General features: G+C 57.6%; 1 protein-coding gene across 1 annotated transcript in view; it reads right to left on the bottom strand.

Moving 5' to 3' along the window:
- WNT7A (Wnt family member 7A) overlaps positions 1–18,076 on the bottom strand; it is a 63,271-nt gene that overhangs the window by 42,217 nt on the left and 2,978 nt on the right. The window contains exon 2 of the mRNA XM_061397238.1: positions 15,829–16,055. Within this exon, the coding sequence (XP_061253222.1) occupies positions 15,829–16,055 (227 nt within the window). The remainder of the gene's footprint in view (positions 1–15,828; positions 16,056–18,076) is intronic.

Raw genomic sequence — 18,076 nt, 5'->3', positions numbered from 1 at the left:
CGGGAACGGAGAGTGACGGCTCTTTGCCACTTTGAGCCTTCAGGTAACTAATGAAAGGACCTTTTGCAAAATGCGGTGTGCAAATGTATCCTTACGCTTCAATATATATTTTATTGTTATTTTTTGAACAATAATGTTTAAATAGAACTACTTAATAACTCTTCCCAATATAATAAAAGCAAAATTTTCAGTCAAAAGATAAGTAAGGATTAAAAAGAGAGAGAGATGAGAGTCTGTCCGCAGCTCTGGGCGCCCACCTGGCCCGTGGCGCCTGCCTGAACAGCAGCTCCTGTGCTCGGGCTCTTGCTCCTGCTGCACCCAGGTCACCTGCGGTCCAGAGGTCCAGCCCACGAGACTGTGAGCACGTGCAGACAAGGCTGGGACCTGCATCCTCAGCCTCCGTCTGACACAGATATCAGAGCTGGGGGAGGGGAGAGGGACCGCCCGCAGGGACGGGAGGACAGACCGGCATCGGGAAGCGGGGTCCTGGGGACCCCGCTCAAAGTGGCATCGAGTCCTCACTCTCCGTTCACTCTCACAGGCTTGAATCAATTGCGCAGCATGTGGGCTCCACCTTCAGACACTGTTCTAAACTCTGACCTCTTGCTCCCTGGGGTCCCCATGAGAAAGGCGCTGTGGTGGGGTCCCCTCCTTACAGTGGGAAGGCCGAGACCCAGCGCTGAGGGGTCGCTTCCCCATACGCTTTCCCAGCTACGTGGAGACGGGGCCTGGCCGGGAGGGCGGCTGCAGGCCCCGTGGAAGGAGGTACATGGGCCCAGCAGGAGGGTGCTGGGGTGGTCAGCGGGGCGCAAGGGTCCTGCATAGCTGGGGGGCAGGAGACAGAACCCAGCGGGGAGTCACTTGGGCTGGTGACACAGCCTCCCGGCCCCTCTGGGTCTGAGAGCAGCACCGTCTGACCAGGAAGGACAGGATCCCAGGCCCCGCGTGTGGTGTGGGCACTCAGAGCCAGGATGGGTGGGGGTCAGGGAAGCCCCTGGAGGAAGAGGCTCTGCGGGCAGAGAAGCATTTCAGGGTCTGGGAGGGGGGTGACGGTGGCTGAAGCGGGGGCCGGGGAGGCAGAGGAGGCAGCGACCCCCAAGATGCTTCAAGCCCCGGGTCACTGTCACCTGACTCAGGCAGGCCTTTTCTCACACCCCCCGCCCTTCACTGCACAGCCCCCCACCCAGGCTGCCAGGACATGAGCACCCTGCCCCCCAGCCACCTTCCCCCGCCGGCCCCTGCTCCACCAACCCTGCAGACACGTAGGCCTGTCCACCTGCCGGACCCACTGCTTCACTGTGCTACGGCCAGACCCTGGCATTCTACGACAGCTCTGCTCACCCAGGGGCTCCAGAGCGCGAACACCCAAGTCCAAACCCCAGCTCGGCCGTGCAGTGACTGCAACGCAGACAAGTTCCTCCTCGTCCTGAGGCTCAAGCTCTAGCTCACACCACCGAACACCAGACCCACAAGGAAACGACCCACGGGAGCAGACAGACGACAGCAAAGTCAGAGCCGCACAGACAGCAGAGAATCGCCAGGTGGAGGGAACACAGAGAGTGAGATGGGGAGGAGAGCCCCGTTCCGCCACTTTCTGGCTGTGTGGCCTCAGCCAGGTCACCGAACTGCTCTGCGCTCCAGTGCCTGCGCTACAAAGTAGGAGAACGACCACCCACTCTGTTAGGGAGGTTGAGAGGACTTGGCAGAGTTAACAGAGAATTTAGCAAAGAGCCTGGCATGAGAAAGAAAGCGTGTGTGAGTTGCGTTTGACTCTTTGAGACCCATGGACTGCAGCCCACCAGGTTCCTCTGCAAGAATACTGCAGTGCGTTCCCATTTCCTTCTCCAGGGGGTCTTCCCAACCCAGGGTTCAAACCCAGCTCTCCTGCATTGCAGGTAAGACCCTTTACCATCTGCGCCACCAGGGAAGCCCTGCGTGAGAAACTGACCCCGGGTATCAAATTGATTACTATTCCTACTGATGATGGTAGTTAACAGTCCCTTAGGAGAAGGCTGTGAGGTAAGAAGGAGTCTTCATTTGTTGAAGAAACCGGGGCTGAGAGAAAAGTCTGGCTCGTTCAGGCCACCCAACTGGTAGGGCGGCAGTGCTGAGCTGTGCAGACCAGGTACTGTCCCTGGTGATCAGATGACCGCAGAGTTCGGAGGCCCGGCTGGTGGCCTCGGCAGGTGAGCGGACACTGTGTCTCCTTTATTCGCCCCAGAGCAGAGCAGCAACTTGAGGAGGGGTGGGGCCCTGGCCTGCCACTTGAGACCTGCCCTGCTCCCCAGGCTCATCCCTGGGGCACGGTAGGGCTGGGGACAGGGGCGGGGCTCTCCCACTCAGTGGGCGGGGCTGGGACAGGGGCGGGGCTCTCCCACCCAGGGTGCCGGGCCTCTGAGGCCCCTGTGTAACACGTGGCCACCCAGACGTTCAGGGAGGACACCTACCCAAACCCAACAGCGATGCTGATGGCTTCTGTTCCCACCAGGATCCCCCCAGCCTATCCCAAATGGGTGGGAGAAGGGCAGCTACCCCTGCACACACACAGCTCCCCTGAGTTCAAGGTCACTCCCTGACCAGGGTGAAGTCTATCATGGGTCATGGCCTCCCCTCTCCCCCCCGCCCCCAAGCTGGCCCTCACGTCTGCACCCACGGCCCCTGGGAAACAAAGGGACCATTACTCTTAGCTTCCGAGCTCCCAGGACCCAGGGACCGGCTGCTCAGGTCCAGATGCGGAAGGGCCGCTGCTGACTCCTGCTATTGACCTTGACCTAGACCTGCTATTGACCTTGACCTAGTGTGAGACTAGGACTGCCCAGCCCCACTACTTCCCCTTCCTCACTGACCACCAGGGAAGCTCCCCTGGGCAGGGGGCTGGCTGTGCAACTCTTGTCAAGCCTGTTCACCTGTCGAGGCCTCTATTGCTCCCTCTGTGAAATGGGTGTAAGAGCATCTGTGAGTCATGGGCCGGCAGGAGGCCGACTCACTGCGCCCGGCACGGAGTGACTGTCCCGTAAACAGTTGATACCGCTGCTGTGACTGTTATTAAAGATCTTTCTTAAGAGAATATACGTATTTGGCTGTGCTGGCTTTCAGCTGAAGCATGCGGAAACTTTAGCTGTGGCATGCAAACTCTTAGTTGCGGTGGGCTCTTAGTTCTCTGACCAGGAATCGAACCCGGGCCTCCTGCATTGGGAGGGCAGGGTCTTAGCCACTGGTCCACCAGGACTGAAGGACACGGCTGCCTCATGCAGAGGCCGGTGTGTGGGAATGACCCAGCATCCGGCTGCCCGGCCAGACTCGGGGTTCCTGGCCTGTTTGGCTCCAACTGTTGACAGCCCCCATGACAGCGCGTGAGGGAGGGCTGAATGAATGAGCAACTCCACCCTGCCAGAAGCTGGGTGACCCTGGGCACATCACTGAGCCTCTCTGAACCTCCATTTCTGTATCTGTGAGTCTCACCCACCTGGCCCGTGGCCGGCGCATGAATAAGCGGGGGCGAGAATTATGATAATTGTAACAGATGGAATCCCAGGCCTCCTGGGAAGAACGGAGAGAAACTTCCATGCCTCTGCGTTCTCCATCGCCCTCCTGCCGTGTCAGACTGGTCTGCTGGCTGTTGCTCATGCCGCACCGACCACTCCCGCTGGCTCTGAGCCTCACCCCTTGCAAGGCAGTGCCGTGTCGTGTCCTGAGGGCCTGCTGCAGAGCGGGTGCTCAGTACGTCATCTGTTTAGTGAATGAATGAAGGCAGGCTCCCAACAGGAGCCAAAAGCCGAGGGCGCTTTGTTGAGCACTTATTACTGGCTCGGCGCTTTGGGGAAGAGCTCTGCTCAGCTGTGGGCGAGGAACCCAGCTGATCAGGGTCCAGAGAGGCTCTGACCTGGCAGGTGCAGGGCAGGGATGGGCTGCGCCTGTTTGGCACGACCTCGCCGTCGCCCCACTCAGGGCATCGGCACAGAGTCAGCCCGAGGCCTGGGGTTTGGGGGCTTTTGGGGATGCAGGGAGAGGCTAGAAGAGAAGGGACCTTGGTGAAGCAACTGCTCTGTTCCAGACCCACACTTGAGGCTGTTTCCCAACGGCCCTGCGGGTGGCCACCATTCTCCACAACGTTACCAAGGAGGAGGAGACTGAGGCTCTGAGAAGCAAACCAGCCTGGACTGGGATTCCGGGCCCTGGTCAGTCGGCAGGGTCCTTCCTCAGTCCCGGCTCCCTCCTCCCTTCCTGGCTCCTCACTGCGTGGGAAAGCCCACACTTGAGAGAGGTTCCTTTGGCATAAGGCATCGACCCCAATCAACATGCCTTTATTTCTGCCATTCAATGGTTATCGGTTAAAACATCAATAAATCACTTATAAGACCCATTCAGATGGGACGGGCTGCTGAGAACAGAGCTGACGGCAGAAAGAAGGTAGACAAGGGTCCCAAAATCTTAAACCCTCAGACTCTCTGCGAGAGGCCACCTTACACGCCGCCCGCCCACGCCCTCCGCCCGCCCAGGCGAACAGCAGTTCCTGACTGGGTCTGTGGTAAACGGGGGCTTGGGGAGCGGAGCTCGGGAGCACAGCCAGGATGCCAACCCGGAGGTCACGGGTCGCCTCGAAGGACTCCCCCGACCCCGACCACATGCGTGCTTGCTCCCGGGACCCCCCTCTCTCGGCCTGGGGAAGGCCCTCCGGTGGGGCGGTTTCCCGAAGCTGTGTACGTGAGTCTCCCTGGACACACGTACACACGTGTCCCCGGGGGCCTGCTTTACTGCTGCAGGAACGGGACGAGGTGGTAACCCACTGGCACCCGCTTCATCAGAGGAGAAGCAAAGTCGTGAAACGCTTCCTGTGCACCAGGCTCTTTCCTAAACGCTCAGTGCAGATCGACTCGCCTCATTCTGGTATCCCCTGAGGTGTGTGGTGTCATTATCTCCATTTTACAGACGTGAACACTGAGGCCCAGAGAGGTGGTGTGCTCTGACAAGGACCCAAACCCGGCCAGCCTGGCCCCAGAGTCTGACCCTCTCTCCTGCCTTGATGTCAGGACACCCACTCCAGTCCCTGGCCAGGCTCTTTCCGGACTCTTCCTCATGGGGCCAGTGGGCTTGGCCATCGCTGACCATGCCCTCCAGGGGCGGACTCGGCCCCCTCTCGCCTTGACCACCCCGCGTCCCTCCGGTCCCTGAGCAGAGGAAGAGCCTCCATCCGCCCTGCCTCTCCTTGGCCCCTGACCAAGCCAAGTGCCCTGTTCCTTCACTCCACAGCTATTTCCTGAGCACCTCCTGGGTGGGGGTTACTACGCTGGGGGCTGAGGAACCTGAGGGAGGGATCTGGGCGAAGCCTTGCCTTCTGGGGGGACAGACAGCAAGATCGCATCACTCAGGCAGCCCAGGGCCCTGCAGAGTGTAGGACAGGGAGATGACAGGGGCAGGGAGCTCTGGGGTGGGGCTTCTGCACAGGGAGAGAGGGCTCCCGGCCACCAGGGTCAGGCAGCCCTGCCCTGGCATGGGCAGCGGTGGGAGCAGGCATGGGAGGAGATCCTGCCAGCCCCACCGCCTGGCCTGGGCAGAGGGCCCTCTGTCTTCAGAACCAGAGAAAAGTACCCAGCACCACAGACATAAAGCCCAAGGTTCCTCCTGGACCCAGAGCTTCACAGAGGCTGGGAGACTTGCCCAGGGTCACCAGTGAGTCAGCGAGACCTGAGGGTTCGGAGCAGGGTCTCCTGGCTACCAGCAGGAGTCCTGCCCTCACTGCTGCCTCTGGATCCTCCACTAGGCCACCTGCACCTGCAGGTAATTTTCCAGCCAGAAGCCCGGGTGGCCTCAGCTCCGAACTTGTCTATGATGGAGCCTCTTCGTCCCTCCTACCTGCTCCCTACTCAGCGGGGTGACCCTCAGCAAGGACTCCGGCTCCCCAGCCTCAGCTTCCCTGCCTAGGAAGTGGGAACCGCCCGGAGGACATGACCCAGCTGCTCTGAAGATGAAACGAAACCTCTGTGTTCAGAGAAGCCCAGTTCCCTGGGAGGTTCTTCGTAAAGACTGGAGTTATCAGGGAGATGAACCCGGGGAGCCCGGCTGACGCCCTCCCCGCATTCCAGCTCCGTAATGATCCCGGCGGGGACAGAGGAAATGAACTGGTGTCCGAGCCTGCCCGAAAGATTCCATTCCACCGCCCTGCGCAGCCGCTGCAAATGGTTTGCACCGGAATATTATCTGGGTGTATTTACGGTATCTTACTGGAAACCACAAAGTGCACTGTATTTTTTTTTCTCTTTTGCTATTTAAAGCTGATGGGTCAGAGAGTGAGCAATCTGCAGTGACACCGGCCGAAATATATGATGATTTGGAAAACATACAGATGGAAAAAGGTGGCCTCTGCCAGCCCCGTGGCGTGGCACTCACAGCCCTCTCTGGGCTCAGAATGCCACACCTGGCTGTCTCCAAGCCGAGGAACTGGGGTACCCCTGGATGAACGGAAGAGTGGGGGCTTCAGGGGCTCGCGTCTTGGCTGAGCCTGGCTGATGGGACAGGCCCACAGAGCTGATCTCCAGTCCCCAGCGTCCGCCCTTCTCTCCTGCCTCCACTGCAACCAAGCATCTCCACCCAGTGAGCAAGGCTGGAGCGCACTGCTGCCGCTCGTCAAGGGTCAACAACAAACCTGCAGAAGATTGTTCAAACACCTGAGGTTCTTTTAAAATACTCGTACAGTGCAGTACATTGGCCCATAGGTGTATCAGAATCTAATTCAAAATAGCCATACAATTGACTGACACTCACTCAGATGGTAAAGAATCTGTCTGCAATGCAGGAATTCCCGGGTTGGGAAGATCCCCTGGAGAAGGAATTGGTAACCCACTCCAGTATTCTTGCCTGGAGAATCCCATGGACAGGAGAGCCTGGCGGGCTACAGTCCATGGGGTCGCACAGAGTTGGATATGACAGAGCAGTTAACACACACATGCATACTGTATCTTCCTGTGGTTTAATTACAAATACATTTACAAAAAAAGAAGAAAGGCTCAAGGCATTCCTTCCTTCCTCTAAGCCTTTCTGCCTTCAGTCTGCAAATACCCTTCCTCTCCCACTGACCTGGTGACAGGCCATGTGACCCAGTGGTCTCAGAGCAGGGCCCGGGGCAGGGGAGTGCCGATCCAGCTGGGTTGACATCCCAGCTCCACTTCCTGGGGGTGGGGCCTGGGGTGAGTTGTCTGACCTCTCAAGGCCTCAGTTTCCTCCTCTGTGAAATGGGAATAATAAAGCACCTGCCTCCTAAGGATGTTAGGAAGATGAAACAAGCCAAGGCACCAGCCACCAAATCAAGAGCAGGCCTGGAAGGGGTGGGTAAGCAGCGGCTCTTCCTAGGAGGGTTTGTGGTCACCGTCTCCCTCAAGGCGCAGCTCAGGGTCCCCTCCGAGGGGCCTTCCTGACATCCTCTCTGTGGCTTGTGGCTCAGCACCTTCACCATCCTTATTCGGTGTTGAATTCAAAGACCAGTTCAACACAGAGGACCCAGGCTACTCATCTGCGACGCCTCGGCAGTTGAATGAATGAACGTGCGTGTGAAGGCGTGCGAGAGTGTGAGAGTGTGTCTGTCGACCAGAGGAAAGCTGGCAAGAGAACGTTTTAACAAAAGAGTCATCTCAAAGAATAGTGTCAGGAGAGCTAAAACCCAGGATGAACTGAGGCTTGCAAAAAAAAAAAAAAAAATGCACACAAGACAAAAAGTCCTTTGTTAGCGGCGTTCTAAACAAGAATAGGGAAAGAATAGGTCTTTTGCTCTGGCAAGATGGCGTTTTGTTAAGAAATGGCAGAGAGAAAGTGGAGCTGGCCCGCCCCTTGCTTCTGTGTATCTCTCTGGGAAGGTCTTCAGATCACCCCTCCAAGCTGTCATCCGCTCACCAGACATGGGCTCCATCCACCCGCCCAGCCCGAGATGGGGGAAAGACGGAGCCATTGTGCAAGGCATGCGGATTCCCAAACCGGCCACCGCGGGGAGAGGGGCGAGCTGCTCTAGACCACTTGAGAGGAGAAGCAGTGAAATGGGGTGGGAGCAGAAGCCCAGAAACGCATCCATGTAGCCTTGCTTGTAGGCAGAGGAGGGTGGCCCCCAGCGCCTGAGTCCTAGGTCACCGGTGCCCTTCCCTGGAAAAATTCCGCAGGGGCGTACCAAACAGGAGGTCGTGAGTATTTGAAAAAGAATGCAGCCGTCCCCAGGAGCGCATGTCAGGAAATCACCGTTTCTCTGTTGACGATAATGCTGGACTCCTAGCAGATTTCTATATGTGCTAAGAATCTGATCGTTCCCATATCCTGCCTCTTCCCCAGACACAAGGGAGAGAGGGTCTTCAGAGAGCTCTCCCCACCCCCGTCCCCTGGCAGACCCTATGGGAAGGATCCCTCCCCACCCCTGTCTCCAGCCCCTTTCTGGCCCCACCGGCCCCCAGCATCCCGCCAGTGCCCAGGTCACTCTGCCGGGGCCACACCTGCAGGCCGCCTGTGACTGCCCCTCCCTACCACGCCCTTCCTCTCCTGGGTGGCGGCGGCCCACTCTAGGTGACCCTGCGGGCAGCCTTCCACACTCCAGCCCGGTGCCATCCGCCTGGCGCCCAGCCCTCTTCTAGCAGACTCCCAGGACACACTTCAGCCCCGACTTCGCTGTCTGTCCCCAGCAGATGGTGGGCACCCCAAGGGCAGAACCGGTGGCTGATTCATCAGCTGCTTATCACACGGAAGACTCCAGTAAATATCTGTGGGGCCAATGAATGAATGAGGGGTGGACACATGGGGCGGGGGAGTCCCACGGGCACTTAAGTCCCATGAATTCAACCAAAGGCACCTAAAGCAGAAGTAAAGGTTACATACTGCACGGATGGGGCTGTAACCTGGTGTAAGAGTGTGGAGAGTCCTTGGGAAACTAAAAACAGGGACTTCCTGGTGGTCCAGCAGCTAAGACCCAGTGCTCCCAAGACAGAGGGCCTGGGTTCCATCCCTGGTCGGGGAACCAGATCCAAGGGGTGCAACTAAGTGTTCACACGCCACAGCTAGAGACCCTGCATCGTGCCCCAAGTGAGGCCCGGCACAGCCAGATACACAGACGAACGTGTTTTTAAAAAATTAAAAATAGGACTAGCATATAGCAATTCTACTTCTGGGTATGTAGCCAAAGAAAATGAAAGTGGTAACTCAAAAATATTTGCACCCTCAAGCTCATCACAGCATTATTTACACTAGCCAAGACACGCAAGTATCCTGAGGATCTACTGACAGACGAATGGATAGGGAAGTGATACATACGTACATAGAGGCGTGTGCGTGTACACGAAAAGAAGTGAAGGTGTTTGTCACTTAGTCGTGTCCGACTCTTTTTCGACCCTATGGACCTAGCCCACCAGGCTCCTCTGTCCATGGAATTCAGGAAAGAATACTGGAGTGGGTTGCCATTCTCTTCTCTATGGGATCTTCCAACCCAGGGATCAAACCCGAGTCTCCTGCACTGCAGGCAGATTCTTTACTATCTGAGCCACCAGGGAAGCCCATATATATATACATATATAAATATACACACACACACACGTATACATACAACAGAATATTACTCAGCCACAAAAAAAAAAGAAAGAACTCCTGCCATCTGCAACATTCTGGATGGACTGTGAGAAAGACAAATACTATATGATCTCACTTTATGTGGAATCTTAAAAAAATATGAAAAAAATACTGCGTGAATCCTTTGCACACAGCGCATCTTCACTCTATCTGCTGTACGTATGTTACAGGCGCACAGGAATGGTTTCCTGTACGTGTATAGAGAAGCAGGGATTCCGAATGTTGTGGCTGATTTAAGGCTTTGGAGAGTGACGCTGGTTGGACCTCACAGTCCACGTCCACATCAGACACTGGGACGTGGCCCTGCTGTGCCCTCGGGGAAGGACGCTGGACTTGGGGGCGGGTGACACACTTTCAGTGGTTCCTGGGCCGTCCGAAAGCCGTGGGACGGGCATGGCCCATCTGTGAGGGTCCCCAGAGCACCGTTTCCTGGGGTGGGTGCCTTGGAAGAGCAGTTCCAGCAGACTGTCAATGAGCCCGAGGTCTGGGGAGACGGGACCCCCAGGGAAGCCTATTCAAGGTGCTCTCTTGTCTGCAGGACTTCTCAGAGCCTCTAATGCAGGGAGTACAGCATGCTGAGGTCCCAAACTGATCATCCAGGGAGCCCTCCTTTTCACCCCAGAGCGGCAGGTGGGGGTGGGGAGGGCTAGAGACCTGTGTTCCCCAGAACAGACAGAGTAACAGGTCCTCTTGAGTCGCGCCTTGGTGCGGGAGCGGTTTCCCCGAGGCAGTGACCTAGACAACACTCATTCTACCTGAAGCAATGCAAACGTGGGAAGAGAGCTAACAGAAAGCTGGGCTAAGACAGGTCAGAATGACCGCAGGCAGGACTGAACCATCAGGGTTGCATTTTGGGTCAGAAACAGAAAGCATTCGCTCAAAGAAGACGGAGCACATCCCCCATGTGCGGTGCGCCCAGACCTGGGCCGGAAGACAACCAAGACCCTGGAGGGTTCAGAGCGGCTGGGCGCGGAGGGCAGAGTGGGGCGGGCCTGCCCGGGAAGCAAGCTTGTCTCCATGTGTTTCCTGAGCACCTACTGTGCGCCGGGCCCTGAGGTCACACAGAGAAGACGGTTGACAGGCCCATGCTCCATGGACTTCCCCACGGCCGCGGACTGATGTCAGACACACACAGCCTTCCCAAAGCACGCAGTCACTTCTGAAAGCGGTAAGTGCTGTAAAGACAACAGGACGGAGTGACCTGTGGGGCGGCTGTCACGGCCAGGTGGTCAAAGAAGGCCTCCTGGAGGAGGTGGCATCCAGGGGGAGGCCTGCACGACGCTGGGCTATGCAAGGTCCCCACCATCGCTCAGCAGCTTGGCCCTGCGGCCCTTCTGCTCTGACCCCTGTTCCAGAAGGAACTGGGGTGGGGGGTCTGCACCATCCCTCGGGGCTGCACGAGCAAGCAAATAGAGAACGTGCCCTGGAGCAGCAAGTGACGTGAAGAAAACCACGGAAGGGGAGGGGCAACGAGGGACGGGCAGTCTACGCTGCGCAGAAGGCCCTGGTGAGCGGCGGGCACGGGAGCCGAGGGTGGAAGGAGCAGAGGGCGTCCAGGTTGGGGACCAGCCAGGGCAAAGGCTCCGAGGTGGGAAGGACTTGTCACGCGTGAGGGTGGGGGGGGAGATGGGGTCGGGATGCACGTTACAGAGGTCAGCAAAGGACCAGGGGACGGTTAGCATCTTGTTCTCAGAGCAACAGGGAGGGTTTTACAAAGGGAAACGCCATGGTCCAAGCAACCAAGAGGACAGGCTTTGCTGGGGGCCGTGTGGTTGGCGGGGTTGGGGGGCAGTGTATTAGGGACTGATGGAGTTGGGCGACAGCTCTCTGAAGATGGAGATTCCAACCAGGAGGTGATGATGGAGCTGGGGAGAAGTGGACAGACTGGGCGATGTGCTTTGTAGAATCAAAATGAGGAGCTCAGGTTAGAAACGGGAACGACAGCCTCTCCCCTTTCTATTCCACTTCTACTTGTCCTGGAAAAACCAGGAATAAAGTCCAGAGCACCTCCAGTTCCTTGAGTTTGTCTTCATAGCAGAGAGGCACGGGGGCCTCCTGGAAGGGTGAAGGGATGCCCCCGATGGCCCACATCGTCTGGGTGCCAGGGCCTTACGTCCTGGGGGTGCTGCTGCCTGCCTCCTGGCAAGGTGGGCCGCGGGAGGTGGACACGGGCGCTCACTTGGATGGCCCACGGCCCACTGCTACCACCAGCCTGTTGGATACATGGCGGCCTCGGGAGTCGTATGTCTGTTAGGACCACACGAACAAGAACTTCTGCAGCCACAGGAAACTCGGCACCCATCTCAATCTCAACACAAAACCTCCGTGTGACATGGTCAGCCTCCACCTGGTGCTGAGCTGAGATGCAGGTGCGAGAGACCAACGCGGTGATGGGTGAGGAAGGGCCCCCCACCCCCAATCAAGGCTCAATAAGAAGATGAAAGATGGGGGTGAAGCCCCATGTGACCCACCCTCCTTGGGGCCCTGCCCAGGGACTGGGATGCAGCTCTCACCCTCTACCCATGGCACGACGCGACCACGTACAACCTGATGGAAAATGGGCAACAAGAATGAATGGGCAACTCACCCAAGACTAAACCTGCTCGGCCAGCAAATTCAGGAAGAGATTGCAACCCCTTGACTTCAAGGACATGCAAATCAGGGTGAGAAAGCATTTCACATTGCCCCGCAGGCCACGAGGAAGACCTCTGGGCGATCCCTAGTGCTGGAGCAGGCGCAGGTCAGCAATGCGGGCTGGGGCAGCGGAAAGTGCGCAGTCACTGGGGCAAGCAGCTCTGTCCTCACCCGCCGCCACCAGCAATTCTGCGGCTCACTACAGACGCCAGAGACACAGACGGGGGCCCAGGGACATGCGCACAGGGAGGCCTGCAGGGGCCCTGTTAGTAACAACCCAGATGGCCCTCAGCCAGTGTGTGGGCACACAGATGGGATCTACTCACCATGGCTGATATGATTCAACCACGGCCACAAGGGGGACTTCCCCGGTGGCCCAGCAGTTAAGAATCCGCCTTGCAATGCAGGGGACGCAGGTTCGAACCCTGGTGGCGGGAACTAAGATCCCACATGCCATAGAGCAGCTAAGCCTGCGCACCACAGCTACTGAGCCCTAGCACTCTGCAGCCCGAGCACCACAAGTAGAAGGTCACGTATGGCAACGAAAGATCCCGATGCTGCACCTGAGACCCGACACAGCCAAATAAAAAATATGTTTTTAAAAAAAGAGCTACAAGGAACGACACATACCAGCTCTGTTAGCGGCGATGGGAAAAAAAGTAAATTCCAAAAGACCGCATGTTATGTGATGCCTTTCCTCTGTAAAATTAAACACAACTCAAAACAATGTGCTTCAGGGGGATCTATCAGTAGGATAAATCAGACATCAAGATTCAGGAGAGACAAAGTGTGGCTTGGGAGGCGGAGACAGAAGTTGCCTGAGAAATGCTCACAAGGGTTCTCCTTGTCATCTTGGTGGATTCTAGGGGGAGTTCATCGTTCTATTTCAGCAGAGGAAAAGCCTGGAGTGGGGGCCGAATGCTTTCCTGGATCCCCCAGGGCCACACTGTTGATGAGCCTGATGAGGGGTCACAGAATGCCTGGTGTGTAAGGCCCTTGATAGCTGGCCTATGGTCTCACCTGAGGCTCCTGATCCCTGAGGCCGCAGACCCCCGCTGCCCCTCCCCTTAGCAATCACACGCCCATGTCTTTTCCCTGCGGTTCCCTCCGCCTGGGATCCCATTCACTGGCCAGTGAAATTCCTCCCACCCTTCAGGACCCAGAGCAAAGCCATCTCCACTGTCCAGTCTGCTCTTTCCACCTGGGCGTCTCACCTCTGAGCACCCAGCTCTCCTCATATGCTTCTCCCTAAAGTGCAGACCATCCTGCTGTCTGGTTGCTTGTTAAGGGCTCAGCTGTGTCCCCCAAACTTCATACATTCAGCCCTAACCCCCAGGGCCTCAGAACGTGTCTGTATTTGGAGGCACAGCCTGTAAAGAGGGGGTTAAGTTACAATGAGGCCACTAGGCTAAGCCATCTTCCAACCTGACTGGTGTCCTTAGAAGAGGAGATTAGGGCAGAGACATCAGGGCACCTGCAGACCAAGTGAGCACACAGGAAGATGGAGACCATCTACACACCAAGCACGGGGCGGGCCTCAGAAGAAGCTGACCCTGCCTGGGCCCTGATCACAGACCCCATCCCCAGGACTGTGCATGGGAGCTGCCCAGCCTGCGGCCCTTGGCTTGTATGGCCGCCCGAGCTGCCCCCCTCCCGGGAAAATGGTCGGAGTGCGGCTCCCAGGCCCGTACAACATCAGCCCTGTTGTCCACGGTCCCTGTGATGGTTTGGGATGGATGGACGCTCCCGAGTCAGGCCCCAGATTCGATCAGATTGAGTCCCAGGTCCCTCGCAGGCCTGTCACTCTAAAACTGCAATCCCAGGGGTATTCCTGGAGCCTCTGTTTGCTTAAAACCCCCGAGGCCACCTCTCCTACTGGAGCCTCCTCTGCAAGAATGCTCCTTGCCCCAGGCCTCTGCTCCTGCTGGGAATATACTGGTAGTATAAATGAGAAGTGCAGACTGGTGGTATCCGCCCCGCCCCCCACCTCAGCCTGCAGCAGACCCCTCAATTTTGCAGCTCTGGGCAGCTGAGGAGCTTCATCCCGGGACTCCCTGCGCTGGAGGCCCACTATTACATGGATGCCACCATGCCTGGCACTATCACCACGCCACCAACAGGCAGCTATTCCAAGACTGCCAGTGAGACTGGGGTCAGCCCAGCCCCAGGAGGCTGTGCCACTCGCTGTTGCGGACCTTGGGCAAGTCCCCCTGAGCTTCAGTTTCCCCATACGTAACACCTCACTTGTTAACAAAGATCCAGCTAAAATGCCAGAGCCCGGGCGTGGGTCCCAGAAACAGGGGGTAGGGGCGTGGGCAGGAAAAGGTGAGAAAAGCATGAGGGACCACGAGCGAGGGCTCAGAAGACGGCGGGAGAGGAGACGAGGTGCAAGGGATGCACGGTACCTCGGTGTCGCGTGCTCGGGGAACAAGGTGAGGCTGGGTGGGCGGGAGGATGAGAAGGTGAGAACAGATGAGGACCGGGGGTGCGGTAGATGGATAAGCAGGTGGGATTTCATCCCAAGGCTGGGAGAGCCTCCCAAGGAGGCTAATCGGGAGACGACAGATTCCAGTTTCCATTTACAAGGGACATGAGGTCTTCAGGGCGGCCAGGGACAGGTAGGGGGCTCGGGGTGCCCGGGGAGCCCTGAGGTGCTCCCGAAGGCTGGGGTGAGGACACGGGGCAGTGGGCAGATCCAGTTGGATCTTTCCGACACGAACTCAATTTGCTGCTGTCAGGGCCACGGGAGATGGAGAACCCAGGGATGCCCCTGGAGCAGTCAAGAGGGCTGGGGTGAACCACAGCGGCTCAGGGACCCCAAGCTGACCTCACTTCCAAAGAATCGCCCCACTTCTCAGCTCAGCAGTGGGCTTGCAGGGTTCCCGGCCCCACCAGGTCCAGACGCACACAAGCGAGAAAACACACAACGCGGCCTTCCCCACCCAGCGCGGGCCTCCCGGCCACCAACACCCCTCCGATGCCCTTTCCACCAGGCTTCCCTCATGATCGCCTTGGAGACCGGATGTGCGGCCTGGCACCGTGTGTGTGGCTGTGCGTGTTTTACCGCACAAGGCACCATTCCCGTAAGACAGGGGCCGGAGACCCGAATGCCCACAGAGGCCAGGTGGCCCGTATCAGGGCAGCGGGTGGACATGTAGGGGCGGGCCCTGTGGCGTGACTGGGCTGCCCAGGCTCCATTGACAGGGTGCGGTGTTCTCAGCTGCAGCCCATCATTAGCTCAGCGGACACAGGTATAAGCTATCAGTAGCTCTTCCGAGTTTTGCAAAAGCAGCCGGAAGTTCATGTTTTTGGTGAAACGGATAACTTGAAAATTTGAGCATCAGCTTGCAGACTAGCACCAGTGCTGTATCAGCCAGTTCGCCTCTGGGCCCCTGGTCTGCAGCTCCGCCGTGAACAGATGGTGGCGTGGATGCAAACCAGAGAGCTGACCCCCTCACCGGACCTGAATTCTGCACCTGCGGGATCCCACAGCTGGGGTGTTCCACCCTGGGGCAGGGGAAGGAGATCCTGGAGCAGTCCCGAGGCCTCCTGGTCTCCCCATGGCCTGTCAGACCCCACTCGGGGCGCCCAGGTAGCACATACCCACTTTGAGCTCCTTGCCGAAGACAGTGCGCTCCCCCAGTGCCGAGCAGTTCCAGCGGCCGTTGCGGAATTGAAACTGACACTCGTCCAGGCCCATTTGCGAGCCTTCTCCTATGACGATGATGGCGTCGGGCCGGCTCTGGCAGATCGCCCGCTGTCTGGGAGCCAGGCCTGGGATCTTGTTACAGATGATGCTTGCGCCCAGAGCTACCACCGAGGAGAAGCCACTGGAGCAGGGGACACAGAGAGACGGAGCATTAGGCCAGCAAGGTGGACGGGCGGGGCACAGCCTGCAGACCCTGCCTGGGTGTCCAGCTCTGCCTCCCCCGACCGCTCCCATCACAGGCCTCTCAGCTTCTGACACTGCACGCCCAGCCCACGTTCACACGTTTGTCATTCCCAGCACTTGTGTATATTCAATATTAGGCGTAATTCCCTTTTTAGACACAAAGAAAGATGACGCCGGCAACAAACATACTGCCACACGAACTCAGCCAGCTGCCTTTGCATCTTTGGGAGGATTCAATTGAGACGAAGTTTAGAATCATGCAAAATGGAACTGATAACTGTTTAGGGATCATCTCTGTTTCATCTTGGATGAAACTGCAAAGGTAACCCCTCAGTTTCACGAAGCAGTTGCCTCTAATAGGGCAGCAGGTGCACAGATATTAAAGAAAAAACACTTAGACGTGTTATAGATGTATCATGGATGTACGCATTTCATTATAAACACATCTTTAAAAAGCAACTCTAAAGAGAAAACAAAAAAGACAGAAAAATAAACAAGAAAAAAACAGAAAAAAATTTTTAATGTGAAAAAATAGAAAAAATAAAGCAAAATTAAAAAGCAATTGTGAATAAAAGTTGCAGTCTTTCCTTCCTGCAGGTGCATGGAGTATGTGGATCCCACTCCAAACATGAGTGGCCTAGAGCACGCTCACGACCTTGGCAGTGAGGTTCCTGTCTTGCTCACTCACTCGCTGCACGGGTCCATACCAGACACCTGTCAGGGCACCAGGCTCAGACAGGCGAGGCCCTGCCCTCGAGGGGTCACCAAAGGCCACAATGCATGCACCAGATAAACACAACAGGCCATTCAGCGATGCCCACTACTGAGAAAATAATGAAGATGCTGTGATAGCAAGTAGGGGTGGGCTTGGGAGGGGAGGGGAGGAGAGGAGAGGGGAGGGGAAGAGCGGGGAGGGGAGGGGAGGGGAGGGGAGGGGGGGGAGGGGAGGGGAGGGGCCGCTTCAGCTGGAGTGGTCAAGGAGGGCCTCCCGGAGGAGGTGACAGTGCGGTGGAGCCTTGAAGGGTTGGGAACCAGCCGTGGGAAGGACTGAGGTAGAGTATTCCAGGGGGGCGGGGGAGGGGGTGTGGCGGGAACAGAAGATGCAAAGTCCTGGGAGGGGGACAAGCTTGGGATTGCCAAGGAACAGAAAGAAGCTACAAAAGCCAGCTGGGAACCAGGGCTCAGGGAAGGGCAGAGCCCAGAGAGAGGTGATGGCTGGCGGCAGGAACTTTCTCCATGTGTGGCGAGGCACGGGAGGGCTGGAAGCCGGTCACTGGCAGGGTCCCCCCACCTCCAGCCCCGGGCGGGAGAGCACTGCGGGACAGGACGAGGCAGGGAGCGTGGGCAGGCCAGAGGTGGCTGTGGCTTGGCCTTGGTGGAAGTGGTGCGGGGTGGCTGCAGATGAAGTGACCCAGCGTCGTGGAGGGCTCGGGCAAGGACACAGGAAAAGAGAGGCGACCGTGTGAGTTGCAGGTGTCTGGCTTGAGTGTGGGGCCACTTCCTAGCATCAAGGTAACCCCAGAGAGGCTCCGATGCCAGCGCTGACCATGGAGCCAGCCCTCTCCTTACACAAACATGGCCCACGTGTCTGGAGCTCCCGTTGTGTGTAATCCTTGAAAAGTCATTGAGCATCCTCTGAACGAGAAGACCTCAGTCAGGTTGTAGTAATGAGCTCCTGTTGACACGGCCAAGGTCAGTGGCCCCACCGACCAAGTGCCTCATCCTTCCTGCCCATCCTGGGCTGTGGGAAGTTGATCTGGGATTGGGATTCACCAAGGGGAGGGGCCCCTGCTGCTCTCTAAGTGTGTAACAGACCACCCTTGCCCTCTTTCCCACCACACCTGCCACACACCAGCCCTCCTCCTCCTGCCTCGGGTCCTTGATCCTCGCCGGTCCCTCTCCCGGGAAGCTCTCGCCCCCCAAGCTTCACGTGCTTGGCCTCTTGCCATCAGCCATGTG

This window comes from Bos javanicus, chromosome 22, assembly GCF_032452875.1.
Source record: "Bos javanicus breed banteng chromosome 22, ARS-OSU_banteng_1.0, whole genome shotgun sequence".
Lineage (NCBI taxonomy): Eukaryota > Metazoa > Chordata > Mammalia > Artiodactyla > Bovidae > Bos > Bos javanicus.
Note: the sequence above shows the minus strand (reverse complement) of the source record. Positions and strands in the feature narration are given on the sequence as shown.